The following is a 14,839-nucleotide window of genomic DNA, read 5'->3' on the forward strand; positions in this document are numbered from 1 at the left end:
TTAGAGGTTCTAAAACTGTACCCAATGTTGACATTTAATTTATGACTTAGGCATATATCTGTCACTTAGTTATGGTTTGCTGGTCATATTAAAGTTTTCTGTATTGTCAGAAACTAACTATTAAGAAATCTGTGAAGTAAAAATGAAGATTATTAGATGTTCCTCATACCTGAAATTAAATGTCTTAGGAGAAATGGTTTTGCTTATAATTTTGAACAAAAAATACTGAGATGGTTAAATATAACTTTTATTTTAAACAAGAACTTACAATTCATTGGTTTACAGGACAAGCTGAAATGGAAGGTAATATAACTACTCTTTAAAATGAAATTACAGATTGGATTGACAATGACTTTATACAACTAAACGAATTTATCATATTATAACATGTTAAAATGATCTTCCATATATTAGGAACTGATATGCAAATCCAGAGTTCTTACACATAAATTAAATTCTGTAAGTTAACAAAATTTGTTGATTATACATATACAGTCACTGTGAATATATTTTAGATGATCCCCATACTTGTACTTTCCTTGGAAAACATTGAGAATTATGACATATGAAGACAGCGTATAAGGGACCTTAAGTCGGCTTTGATCCCATTATTAAGAAATCCATATAGAATTGGATTAAGACAGCAGGACATCATGCCTAGCAAGTGACAGATGCAATACACCAACTTGAAATGCCTGTTTGAAATCAGGCTATCGTTAAAATCGGTCACCACATGGAAAAGGTGCAGAGGCATCCAGCTCACTGCAAACACTAGTATCAAGATGGTCAGTCTGTAGAACACACTTCGAGATCTTTTTTTTAATCTCATGATAGAACAGTTTACTCTCATCCCATGAACATCTGAGTTTTCTTCCGGTTTCACCTCAAAGCAAGTGGGGACCCCTGGTATAAACTTACGGGATGAAGGGGGCTGACTTTTCCCAGAGCCCGAGTGTTCTGGAAGCCTTCTTGAGCGGTTCTCTGGAGGAGGTCTCGCCGGAGCAGGCAGCACACATGCCGTCTTCTTGCTGTACCTCCTTCTGTGCTTTCTGATGAATGAATAGCTCCATTTCCGGCTGCTGGAGACCCTCACCTGAGGCCCACTCTTTTTGGAAGGATGGAGAGTTAAGTTGATCATCTCATTTTCTTCTAGTTGGTTTTCTTGGTTGGACAATCCACAGCTTATACTCCTGCAGACACTGGTATGACTTACAGTTAGACAAACTAAGGGCAGAATATACTGAACGAGCAATAAAGAGATAGTGAAAGCAATTCGGTATGCATCGGATGGCCATGACTCGACACATAAATACCTGCTGCTGAGCAACGCTGAACCAAATGTCTCCTGAAGTTCCACAAGGCTGTGAAACACTGGGAGGGGAGAACACATTGCAAAGCCTAGTGTCCAGACAGTAGCGATCAGGAAATAGCCATGATTTGCTGTTAAATGATTAGATACAGGATGCTTTATCATATGATACCTGACGATGGCGATAGATATTAAAATTAAAGTGGAAACCAGAACTGTCACACATTGAAGGAAAGGCATAATATGACACATGACCCTGCCAAACATCCACTGATCCAGCAAGACAGAGGTCAGTGTGAAAGGTGAGCAAAACAGCACAACCAAGATATCGGAGAAGGCCAGATTCCCAATGAGGAAGTTGACCGTTGTCTTCTGATTTCGCTTCCTCATGAGAGCCATTAAAATAAGTAGATTCCCCATAAAACCAAGAAGACTTACAAACGTATAGAGTCCAATCAGAAAATACTGCAAGTCATCGACACTGCTTTTGTAGTCATCCCAGACTGGGAAGTCAGAATTCCGAGTGGCAGCAGTATTGTTCTCTGCAGCAAATGTCTTGTTATAATAATCCTTGAGCTCTGAAGCCATATTATTCTCCTGCTTGGAATAAAAAGACATTAGTTAGCAACTCGAAAAAAAACTCCATGACTACTATAAATTAATCCATTGAGAAGGAAACATTATACCATGTGTTCCCATTACCTTATTCATTTACTAAAAAGTTTAGGAAGTCTTTAACTGGCAACAAGTACAGTGTAAATGTCAACCAATAACAATTACAGTAAGTGTAAATCTATCATCACTTCTATGGTGTGTTGACTCGTGTTAAAATAGCAGAACTTTTTTTTTTTAATTTATGTATAAATAATGTAAGGGACAGAAAAGACAAATGTGGATAAGAACTTCAAGATTATAATAGCTAATTAATATTGTTCTCCAGTCAAGGTACCTGATACATGTTGTAGTCATATAATCTTACCTTAAACATTCCTTCCTCTCTTACATCAATCAAGGTCAAACTTAAAAGTCACCTGCCCTAAAGTGTTCCTTCATCTGTTCAACTGGAACCTTTTGGAACCTCCATGTATTTCTGTTTATAGATGTCTGATGCTACATGACACAATTTGCTTTGCACTGCAATTATAATAAAAATCAGTATACCTTATTTATGTATAAGCAATGGAAAAGTGAAACTGTGTTTTACTCACTGTGGTATCTACCATAAAACATGGCACAGTAACTTCACCATGGAAAGTGTTAAATAAATATATGTGGGAAAATGAAAAATTCAAACAAAAATAAATATTTATGGGGAAATGAGAAATTCAAACAAAAAGCTAATATCCTAAATATATCCAGTTCATATAATCTTCAGATTTGAGCTTCTCAAGTGTAGAAACACTATTCCATGACCTACATGTATAGAGTAGGCACTCAATAAATGTTTATCACATGGTACTGTTGACTATGTGAACACAATTGGATGGCAAAATCATTTCATGACTAATTCTCAGTCCTCTGAGAGGTGCAGATTACCATGAATTAAACCACTAAGCAGCTGGCTACTGGTGTTTTTAAAAACAAAATTTACCTGTTTATTTTTTAATTTAAAAATTGAAAGTAGATTTCAGCATTAAAAAGATTAAATAAATTCATATTTTTTAAGGAAGATAACACGGCATAAAGTTAAATGTAGAAGTGATACTAATATAACATCCCATAATAAGTTTTTTCACCTCAAGGAAATTAATAATGTAATATTAATACCACAATGATATTACTTTTATTTTTGCTTTTTTTTAATTGGAGTATAATTGCTTTACAATGTTGGGTTACTTTCTGCTGTACAGTGAAGTGAATCAGATATATGTATACATATATCCCCTCCCTCTTGGACCTCCCTCCCACCCCCCCATCCCACCCAACCAGGTCATCACAGAGCACCGAGCTGAGCTCCCTGTGCTATACAGCAGTTTCCCACTAGCTATCTAGTTTACACATGGAAGTGTATTTATGTCAAACCTAATCTCCCAATTCATCCCACTCTCCCCTTCCCCCTCTGTGTCCACATGGCTGTTCTCTACCTCTGTGTTTCGATTCCTGCCCTGCAAATAGGTTCATCTGTACTATTTTTCAAGATTCCACATATATGCGTTAAGACACAATATTTGTTTTTCTCTTTCTGACTTACTGACTTACAGCACCATTTATTAAAGAGGCTGTCTTTTTTCCATTGTATATTCTTGCCTTCTTTGTCATAGATTAGGTGACCATAGGTGTGTGGGTTTATCTCTGGGCTTTCTATCCTGTACCATTGATCTATATTTCTGTTTTTGTGCCAGTACCATATTGTCTTGATTACTGTAGCTTTGTAGTATAGTCTGAAGCCAGGGAGCCTGATTCCTCCAGCTCTGTTTTTCTTTCTCAACACTGTTTTGTCTATTCGGGGTCTTTTGTGTTTCCACACAGATTGTAAAATTTTTTGTTCTAATTCTGTGAAAAATGCCACTGGTAATTTGATAGGGATTGCACTGAACCTGTAGATTGCTTTGGGTAGTATAGTCGTTTTCACAATATTGATTCTTCCATCCAGGAGCATGGTATCTATCTCCATCTGTTAGTGTCATCTTTGATTTGTGTCATCAGTGTTTTATAGTTTTCTGAGTACAGGTATTTTGCTTCCTTAAGTAGGTTTATTCCCAGGTATTTTATTCTTTTTGTTGCAGTGGTAAATGGGAGTGTTTCCTTAATTTCTCTTTTTGATCTTTCACTGTTAGTGTATAGGAATGCAAGAGATTTCTGTGCATTAATTTTGTATTCCTGCAACCTTACCAAATTCATTGATTAGTTCTAGTAGTTTTCTGGTGACATCTTTAGGATCTTCTATGTATAGTATCTTGTCATCGGCAAATAGTGACAGTTTTACTTCTTTTTTTCCAATTTGTATTCCTTTTATTTCTTTTTCTTCTCTGATTGCTGTGGCTAAGACTTCCAAAAGTATGTTGAATAATAGTGGCAAGAGTGGAAATCCTTGACTTGTTCCTTATCTTAGAGGAAATACTTTCAGTTTTTCATCGTTGAAAATGATGTTTGCTGTGGGTTTGTCATTTATGGCTTTTATTATGTTGAGGTAGGTTCCCTCTATGCCCACTTTCTGTAGAGTTTTTATCATAAATGTTTGTTGATTTTTGTCAAAAGCTTTTTCTGCATCTATTGAGATGATCATATGGTTTTTATTCTTTGTTTATGTGGTGTATCACATTGATTGATTTCTATATATTGAAGAATCCTTGCATCCCTGGGATAAATCCCACTTGATCATGATGTATGATCCTTTTAATGTGGTGTTGGAATCTGTTTGCTTGTATCTTGTTGAGGAAGTTTGCATCTATGTTCATCAGTGATATTGGCCTGTAATTTTCTTTTTTGTGGGATATCTTTGTCTGGTTTTCGTATCAGGGTGATGGTGGCCTTGTAGAATGAGTTTGAGAGTCTGCAATTTTTTGGAAGAGTTTGAGTAGGTTAGGTGTTATCTCTTCTCTAAATGTTTGATAGAATTTGCCTGTGAAGCCATCTGGTCCTTGACTTTTGTTTGTTGATTTTTAATTACAGTTTCACTTTCATTACTTGCGATCAGTCTGTTTGTATTTTCTAATTCTTCCTGGTTCAGTCTTGGAAAGTTGTACCTTTCCAAGAATTTGTCCATTTCTTCCAGACTGTCCATTTTATTGGCATGTAGTTGCTTGTAGTAGCTCTTATGACCCTTTGTATTTCTGTGGTGTCAGTTGTAACTTCTCTTTTTTCATTTCTAATTTTATTGATTTGACTTCTCTCTCTTTTTTTCTTGATGATTCTGGCTAAAAGTTTATCAATTATGTTATCTTCTTGAAGAACCAACTTTTAGTTTTATTGATCTTTGCTATTGTCTCTTCATTTCTATTTCATTTATTTCTGCTCTGATCTTTATGATTTCTTTCCTTCTACTAATTTTGGGTTTTTCCTTATCTCTTGTAACAGTCTTTATCTTATAGTCTATTTTATCTGATATGAGTATTACTACTCCAGCTTTATTGTTATTTCCATTTGCATGGAATATTTTTTACCATCCCCTCACTTTCAGTCTGTATGTGTCCTTAGGTCTGAAGTGGGTCTCTTGTAGACAGCATATATATGGGTCTTGTTTTTGTACCCTTTCAGCCAGTCTATGTCTTTTGGTTGGAGCATTAAACGTTCTACATTGAAGATGATTATTGATATGTATGTCCCTATTACCGTTTTCTTAATTGATTTGTGTTTGTTTTTGTGGGTCTTTTTCTTCTTTTGTGTTTCCCGCCTAGAGAAATTCCTTTAGCATTTGTTATAAAGCTGGTTTGGTGGTGCTGAATTCTCCTAGCTTTTGCTTGTCTGTAAAGCTTTTGATTTCTCCATCAAATCTGAATGAGATGCATGCTGGTAGAGTAATCTTGGTTGTAGATTTTTCCCTTTCATCACTTTAAATATATCCTGCCACTCCCTTCTGGCCTGAAGAGTTTTTGCTGAAAAATCAGCTGATAACCTTATGGGGATTCCCTTGTATGTTATTTGTTGCTTTTCCCTTGGTGCTTTTTATATATTTTCTTTGAATTTAAATTTTGTTAGTTTGATTAATATGTGTCTTGGTGTGTTTCTTCTAGGGTTTATCCTGTATGGGACTCTCTGCACTTCCTGGACTTGGGTGGCGATTTCCTATCCCATGTTAGGGAAGTTTCGACTATAATCTCTTCAAATATTTTCTCAGACCCTTTCTCTTTCTCTTCTTCTTCTGGGACCCTAATAATTTGAATGTCGGTGCATTTAATGTTTTCCCAGAGGTCTCTGAGACTGTCCTCAATTCTTTCCATTCTTTTTTCTTTATTCTGCTCCTCTGCAGTTATTTCCACCAGTCTACATTCCAGCTCACTTATTTGCTCTTCTCCCTCAGTTATTCTACTATTGATTCCTTCTAGTGTATTTTTCACTTCAGTTATTGTGTTGTTCATCACTTTTTGTTTGTTCTTTAGTTCTTCTAGGTCCTTGTTAAACATTTCTTGTATTTTCTCAATGCGTGCCTCCATTCTATTTCCAAGATTTTGTATCATTTTTACTATCATTACTCCGAATTCTTTTTCAGGTAGGTTGCCTATTTCCTCTTCATTTATTTTTTCTTGTAGGTTTTTACCTTGCTCCTTCGTCTGTAACATATTTTTTTGTCGTTTCATTTTTTTTTTTTTTGATGGGTAGGGCTGTATACCTGTCTTACTGGTTGTTTGGCCTGAAGCATGCAGCACTATACTTTACAAGCAGTTGGGCAGAGCCGGGTTGGTGTCGATATGAGGACCTCTGGGAGACCTCAGTCTGATTAATATTCCCTGGGATCTGAGGTTCTCTGTTAGTCCAGCAGTTTGAACTCAGTGCTCCCATCACAGGAATTCAGGCCCTATCCTCGGCCTGGGAACCAAGCTACCACAAGTCGTGCAGCATAGCAAAAGAAAAGAAAAGAAAAAAGAAGCAGTACAATAACAAAGAATAAAAAATAAAATAAAATTAGAAAAATAAATTAGGAAAAATAAAAATATAAGTGAAACAACTACACCAAGGTAAAACAGAACAACGACAGAAAAAAAAAAAAAAGTGGGGGGAACAAGCCCAAAGGAGCAGAACAGTAACAAATTATAAAGAGTAAAATAAAATTAGAAAAATAAAAAACTTATCAGAAAAAATAAAAATATAAACGAATTAACAACAAGGTAAAACAGAACCACAACCTAAAAAAAAAAAGGCCAGAAAAAGCTTGGGCTGTGTGGGGTGGAGCTTAGGTTCGGGGTGGAGCTTAGGCGGGGGCGGGGGGGTTAGGGCGGAGGTCAGGGCCCAGGCTCAGGACCTGGGCTGCTGGGAAAGGTGTGCTTTGGATTGCAGAGTTCCGAGGTAAGGCACTGGGTGGGGGGGGCAGGGGCGGGGCTTAGGCTCAGCGTGGCGGGAGTGAGCCTCAGAGGGCAGAGGTTTAGTCTCGGGACCTCAGCAGGCTTTCCGGGGCCCAGGCACTCCCTTCTGTTCCTCCGCTCTTCCAAGGGTCTCCCCTATCCCCGTTCATCCCCTGACTGTGGGTGGGCCCTTCTGGGCGTGGGAACCCCTTCCCACCCCTAGCCGCCCCTCAGGGGCACCAGTCCTGTCCATCCGGCCTTTACTTTTCCTCCCCGCTCGCTCCCACTCCCACAGGACCCACGCGGCTCGAGGGGTCCCAGTGGGCAGATCAGGCTCGGGACCTCAGCAAGCTCCCTGGGGCCCAAGTGGGCAGGGGGAACTGGCCGCATGCCCTTCCGATCTTCTGCCCTCCCGAGGGTCTCCCCCGTTCCCCTCTGGGCGTGGGAACCCCTCCCCTCCCCCAGCTGCCCCTCAAGGGTGCCGGTCCCATCCTGCCTCAAGTTCTCCTCCCCCCTCCCTCCCCACCTCATCCTACCCAGTCGCTCGGGGGGTCCTCCCATCCCCTTAGATGTCTGTGGTCCCCCACCAGGGCCTGGTAGGTGCCCTAGTTGTGCGGAGACATGAACTCTGCATCCCCTCAGTCCACTCTCTTGACTCTGCTGATATTACTTATTTACTGGTATATATTAGAGATTTGACAGTATTGCCTAATGAAGTACACAACTGCCTATAATATATCAAGAAGAGGCAAAAGGAATGCTTTCTCCCCTTTAAAAAAAGCAAGCACCTCCAGGGTTTTTTTTTTGCGGTACGCGGGCCTCTCACTGTTGTGGCCTCTCCCGTTGCGGAGCACAGGCTCCGGACGTGCAGGCTCAGTGGCCATGGCTCATGGGCCCAGCCGCTCCGCGGCATGTGGGATCTTCCCGAAACGAGGCACGAACCCGTGTCCCCTGCATCGGCAGGCAGACTCTCAACCACTGCGCCACCAGGGACGCCCAGCACTTACATTTTTTTAAACAAGAATATCCTACAGCATACTCAGGACAACAACAGTTTGTTAATTCTGATGAGTATACCTTGTTATAGAGGTCCTGATATATATATATATATATCTTAAAAAGGCACTTTCACTACATATCAATGTAGGTTTATCAACCTGTTTTTAGATCTATAGTTGGGTAATTATACTTAAAACTATAAAAATACATATATATTTAAATTAATAGTAAACCTTATTATCTTCAATTTATAAGGGAAGTATAGGTCCTGGTCCAATAAATTTCCAAGTAGAAAATGTTACTGTATACACACATTCATCATAAATAACTTTAAGTTTATATATAGCAATTTTCAAATAGGATGATATAAGCATTTTTGTGCTATAAGAAAATTTAGAAGTGTAAGTTTTTCACAATTTCTATAACTGATTTTATATTGATTGAATTTCTGAAAGCTAATTATCACTATATTCCTTTAAAGATAAATGAATTCAAAAGCTCAGGATCTTATTGACTTATTCTTAGGCTCTAACCAACAATTTACATTGATGTTGCCTCAAGTTGAAAAAGATAACTGGTACCAAACTGACTCACCAGGGTTACTGATTCATCCCACTCATCATATTCCCAGTCAATGGCCTTCCTGCTGCTCCCCTGGACAGCTCAGTGAGCTCCTAATCAGGGAAGCCCAGACTGGCTTTCTTGTCTCATTTCCTGAGATCCGATAACCCCCTGGCTCCATCTCGCTTGTTCATAACCCTCTTTACACTCATAATCTGTACAAGCTGTTTGTTACCATGATCCTTGTATACATATATATATCTTATTCTTCTCTGGACTCACTTTTTGGAAACAATCCTTTTTTGTTATACTTCAGTAGTTACTGATTGCCTCCCCTACGACCAAGGCAAGGACAAGGTAGAAACTGGGCAGTCGATTCTATAATGGTTTTGTGCTTTCTTGGGACATGTAACTATCGGATGACATTCCCGAGAGTAAAATATTACTGTTCCCAATTTGTTTATTTTTTGTTTTGTTTTTGTTTTTGCGGTACGCGAGTCTCTCACTGTTGTGGCCTCTCCCGCTGCGGAGAACAGGCTCCAGACGCGCAGGCTCAGCGGCCATGGCTCACGGGCCTAGTTGCTCCGCGGCATGTGGGATCTTCCCGGGCCGGGGCACGAACCCGTGTTCCCTGCATCGGCAGGTGGACTCTCAACCACTTCGCCACCAGAGAAGCCCACTGTTCTCAATTTGAAGTAAGAGGATATGCAGCACAATTGATGGTAATAGAAAGAATGTGGTTTTGAGTCTAAAACTCAGAGTGCCTCCAATGCATGGTCAGTTCTCTCTGCTGGACTCTAATGGAGAGAAGGAAAAATGTTTTAATTATGTTCATAATTTTAATGATGCTTAATAGAGTATGTTGCACATAGTGGATGCTAAGTATCTGTTACTTAATAATTTTAGAAAAGTAGTTTAATTTTTCCAGCTTTAAAATAACAGAAATGAATCATCCTGGGAATATGGGCAAATTCAGGGTAAAGTATAACTATATGTGTATATATGTATATATATGGGTATATATATATATATATATGTGTGTGTGTGTGTGTGTATGTCTGTACATATATACATATACTAGAACCACTGAAAGTAGACAAGCTTTCAGATGGTCCCAAAATGAAATGAAGAGTACCTATATAAACAACTGTGATGATTTACCACTTTACAATTTTAAATTACAAGCAGGCCTCATTTTATAGTTCTTCACTTTATTTCACTTATTGTGTTTTTTACCAATTGAAGGTTTGGGGCAATCCTGTGTAGAGCAAGTATATCAGCACCATTTTTCTAACAGCATTTGCTCACTTCATGTCTCTGTGTCACACTTCAGTAATTCTCTCGATATTTCAAATTTTTCATTATTATTTTATTTGTTATGTTGATATGTGATCAGTGATCTCTGATGTACTATTGTACTATTGTAATAGTACTATTGTAATAGTACTATTGTAATAGTACTATTGTAATGTTTGGGGCACCACAAACTTCCCCACGTAAGATGACAACTTAACCCGTAAACGTTGTGTGTGTTCTGACTGCTCCACTGACTGGCCATGCCCCCATCTCTCTCCCTCTCCTTGAGCCTCCCTGTTCCCCCCCGCCCCCCCCCCACCGAGACAAACAATATTGCAGTCAGGCCAGTTGTTAATCCTACAATGGCCTCTAAGTGTTGAAATGAAAGGAAGAGTTTCACATCTCTCACTTTAAATCAAAAGCTAGAAATGATTTAGCTCAGCAAGCAAGGCACGTCAGAAGCCGAGATAGGCTGAAAGCTAAGCCTCTTGCACCAAACAGTTAGCCAAGTTGTGAATGCAAAGGAACAGTTCTTGAAGGAAATTAAAAGTGCTACTCCAGTGAATACACGCGTGATAAGAAAGAGCAACAGCCTTATTGCTGATACGGAGGAAGTTTTAGTGGTCTGGATAAAAGATCAAAGTGACAACATTCCCTCAATCCAAAGCCTCATCCAGAGCCAGACCCCAACTCTCTTCAATTCTGTGAAGGCTGAGAGAGGTGAGGAAGCTGTAGAAGAAAAGTCTGACGCTAGCAGAGGTTCATGAGATTTAAGGAAAGAAGCCGTTTCCATAACAGAAAAGTGCAAGGTGAAGCAGCAAGTGCTGATACAGAAGCTACATTAAGTTATCCAGAAACTCTAGCTAAGGTATTTCTGAAGGTGGATACACAAAAGAACAGATTTTCAATGTAGACTAAACAGTCTTATATTGGAAGATGCCATCTAGGACTTTCATAGCTAGAGAGGAGAAGTTGATAACTGGCTTCAAAGCTGCAAAGGACAGACTGATCCTGTTGTTAGGGGCTAATGCAGCCAGTGACTTTACGTTGAGCCAAAGTTCATTTACTATTCCGAAAATCCTAGGGCCTTTAAGAATTATGCTCAATCTACTCTACCTGTGCTCTATATATAGAACAACAAAGCCTGGATAATAGCACATCTATTGACAATAGGGTTTACTGAATATTTTAAGCTCACTGTTGAGACCTACTGCTCAGAAAAAAGGATTCCTTTCAAAATAGTACTGCTCGTTGACAGTGCACCTGGTCAACCAAAAACTCTGACGAAGATGTAAGAGATTAATGTTGTTTTCTTGCCCGCTAACACAACATCCATTCTGCAGCCCATAGATCAAGGAGTAATTTCGACTTTCAAGTCTTAATATTTAAGAAACACATTTTTGTAAGGCTTGAGCTGCCATAGACAGCGATTCTTCTGAAGGATTTGGGCAGAGTCAATTGAAAAACTTCTGGAAAGGATTCACCATTCTAGATGCCATTAAGAATATTTGTGATTCATGAGAACAGGTCAACATATCAGCATGACCACGGGTTTGGAAGAAGTTGATTTCAACCCTCATGGATGACTTTGAGGGGTCAAGACTTCAGAGGAGGAAGGAACTGCAGATGTGGTGGAAACAGCAAGAGAACTAGAATTAGACATGGAGCCTGAAGATGGGACTGAACTGCTGCAATCTCATGATAAAATTTTAATGGGTGAGGAGTTGCTTCTTATGGATGAACTTAGAAAGTGGTTTCTTGAGATGGAATCTTCTCAAGAAGATCCATCTTGAGATGGTAGAAATGCTGTGAAGATTGCTGAAATGACAACAGAAGTTTAAGAAAAGGAGAAAAAGCACACAGGATTTCTTTCCTTCAACTTAGGCCTTCACGTCCTTTTTTCCTGAAAAGTACAATAAGGAAGCCTATAATGGAAATGTAAAATCTCTTTAATAATGATCTGTTTTGCAACAAGTATCATAATGAACATTGTACAATTTTATGCAACATAAATATTTTATACATAATAAAAAATAATGTTAAATGTGAACTTCAGCTCAGCTTACTAGAGAAATTATGAAATAGAGAATGTTTTTAAAATGAAATATTATTTTGGAAGAAATCTGATATTGACTGTGTGAAACCTTTGTGGTGCCTAATTACGAGATTTCATTTTTCTCTTTTATATCTAGTTTTAACCCCTCTACCCTCAGAATTCCTAGGCTGAAACACCAAACTTTAATCCTCAGAGTAAAAGTGAAAAAAAAAATTTCCTGGTTAAACTGTGGTGACTGTTTTTAAAAAAGCAATGTCTTGTAAAGACATTGCAACTTTGCTATATTGTAATTGTTTATAAAAATTGATCTATATGTGACACCAACATAAATGAAATCTCGTGAATAGACTTTAAGTGTGTTGAATAGATAGTTCTTCAAAAAGAACTGCATGAACTCAGAGGACAATGAAGGATTGCGCGTATACATTTAAGTAAGGTCCCTTTGTTAGGCTCTTTACCTGCCTTAATGTAAATGCACATCTTTCATCTCAAAAAAGATGCCAATCACACAAAAGAATAAAATCCATGTAATTTTTTTCCCCTCTGGCAATGATAACATATCAACTATTGCCTACTTTGCTGTGATCCTGGAACAATGGCGAGATTCCACGTTCTAAAATATTCCCACGATTTATTTTTAAAGCCAGAATCTGGCAAAATTCAAATCGGAAAGAAATACTGCTCCGCTCAGCTGATAAACACGCAGGCACAGCCACCCTCTCTTCCCATTTCTAACACTAGTTTCTCTTCCCTTGAGAAATCTGAAATTTAAAATTTCATTCGGGCTGCAAATTCCGCTGAGAGCGCCTTAGGCAATTTCCACGGTCTGTCATAAAGTCTCTGGGCTTCGATCCAACGCGGTCGTTCGGTCCCTTTAAAAGGTAACCGAAAGGTCCGCAAGCTCGGGGATGAATTCCCGGGGTCGGAAGTCGAGGCGCAGGGATGTGTCCCCGGAGCGCAGACCGGGGCGCGCTGCCTCGGGGTCTCGGGCATCAGCGGGCAGCGGGGCAGGTGCTCGACGCCCCGGGACCCCAGCCTCGGACGCCGCCGGGCCGCCGCGGGCTCGCCCTCCCCGGAGGCTGCGTCCTCCCCGCCTCGCCGGGACCCCCGACACTCTCCTCCGGCTCAGCTCCGCGCGCCCACCCGGGGAGCTCCTGCGCCGCAGGGAGCCCCGCCGGGTCCCTCCGCTCTCCCTCCGCGCCCCGAAGTCGCCCGGACCCCCGCTTCCAGCCCCGGCCCTTCCCGTACCTCGGGGCGCCCCGGCTCCCGGGATCGCGGCCGCTCCTGCGCCCGGTGGCGGCGGGGACGGGGGCAGGGGCCGCCCGGGCACACGACTGCTCCCCGAGCCCGCCCAGGGCGGCCCCTACCTTCGTGTGGGCCGGGGAGAGGCGGCAGCCCCCAGCACCCCGTCTCCCGGGCCGGGCCCGCCGAGGCCGCGCAGGGAAGTCGGGGTCCGCGGCCGGCGTGGGCGCCCGGGGAACGCCGCAAGGCCCAGGTTTTCTCTTTGTTCGAAAAATAATAATAAAAACCAAACCAAAGCAGCGCGCTGGTCTTTCTCGCACCTTCCGGAGGGCGGCGGGGGGCCGCCTGACCTGCGGGGACGCTGGGACGCGGGGTGGCGGAGGCGCTCGGGCGCAGTAGGCACGGGGATCTGCGGGAGCCGCGGGGACCAGGCGTGGGCGTGGGGCCCGGGGCCCGGGAGGCTGGAGCGAGCCCACGCTTCCCAGGCTGCGCGTGGCAGCTAAAGAAGGCTGGGATGAGAAGAGTTGTCATAGGTTAAAAAAGTCCCAAGCAAAAAGAACTTGTCCTCCTTTTCTGCTCAACGTGATTTCCATCCCCAGGGCGTCCAAATCTGTATCGCGCAGGTTTGCCTTATTTTTAGTTATTAGTTGTCAGGTGTTTAATGCTTTTCTGTGTGTGTGAGTGTGTGTGTGTGTGTGTGTGTGTGTGTGTGTGTGTTTGCGTGCGCGCGCGCGCGCGCGAGAGAGAGGGAGGCAGGGAGAGAGAAAAAAGAAGAGAGAAGAGGCAAGAGAGATTGGGATGAAACCGTGTACAAGCCCCTGGGTCCCTGTCTTTTGAAGTAAAGCTTTTGCTTTAGTCTCTGGAGCCTCCCTTGAATCTCTAAAGGCTGCTCCAGAGTTAATGATTGGGAACGTGAACATGCAGAAACAAAGAACAGCTGTTGGGTGGAGAAACTGGTGACAATTTAGACCATAAACCAGCCACAGCAAAATCACCGAACTCCCAGTTTCCTGAAAGATACAGATAAAGGCTCCGCACACATTCCTCAGTTGTTTTTGCAGGAAGCAGGTCCCCAGATGAAAACTGCTGAGCACAAGCCCTTAGACCCTAGACCGGTTGAAACCAGAAGGTTGATGATGCTTGAAACCTCACCTTGATGCTAACCAATCCAAGAACTGTGCATGAGCTGAGCATACACCCTGCCGCCCCCTCCTTCACACTGCGTTGAAACCCCTTCCCCGAAAGCCATCGGGGAGTTGGGGTCTTCTGAGCATGAGCTGCCCGTTCCCCTTGCTTGGCGCCTGCAGTAAACGCTGCAGTTTCCTTCACCACAGCCCAGTGTCAGTAGATTGGCTTATAGCCGAGACTGAGAAGGGGTGTGTTTATTGTACACTTTAAAACTAAAGACGGCTATGTGACAGTCACAGCATCGTGTGT

At 41.5% G+C, this 14,839-nt stretch overlaps 1 protein-coding gene across 3 annotated transcripts; it reads right to left on the minus strand.

Moving 5' to 3' along the window:
* Positions 1–239: 239 nt before the first annotated feature.
* NPY5R (neuropeptide Y receptor Y5) lies at positions 240–13,852 on the minus strand. Of its 3 annotated transcripts, none has more exons than XM_060298819.1 (2): positions 13,723–13,852; positions 240–1,906 (listed from the first exon to the last, which is right to left on the minus strand). In XM_060298819.1, exon 2 carries the CDS (start codon positions 1,895–1,897, stop codon positions 557–559), a length of 1,341 nt encoding a protein of 446 aa, XP_060154802.1. In that variant the 5' UTR covers positions 1,898–1,906; positions 13,723–13,852; the 3' UTR covers positions 240–556. The 3 variants fall into 3 exon arrangements, with proteins under 3 accessions (XP_060154802.1, XP_030721649.2, XP_060154803.1); XM_030865789.2 differs by lacking the exon at positions 13,723–13,852 and adding an exon at positions 13,409–13,489 and having other exon boundaries at positions 240–1,909; XM_060298820.1 differs by lacking the exon at positions 13,723–13,852 and adding an exon at positions 13,409–13,456.
* Positions 13,853–14,839: the final 987 nt, after the last annotated feature.

Source organism: Globicephala melas, chromosome 5, assembly GCF_963455315.2.
Source record: "Globicephala melas chromosome 5, mGloMel1.2, whole genome shotgun sequence".
In the NCBI taxonomy this organism is placed as follows: Eukaryota; Metazoa; Chordata; class Mammalia; order Artiodactyla; family Delphinidae; genus Globicephala; species Globicephala melas.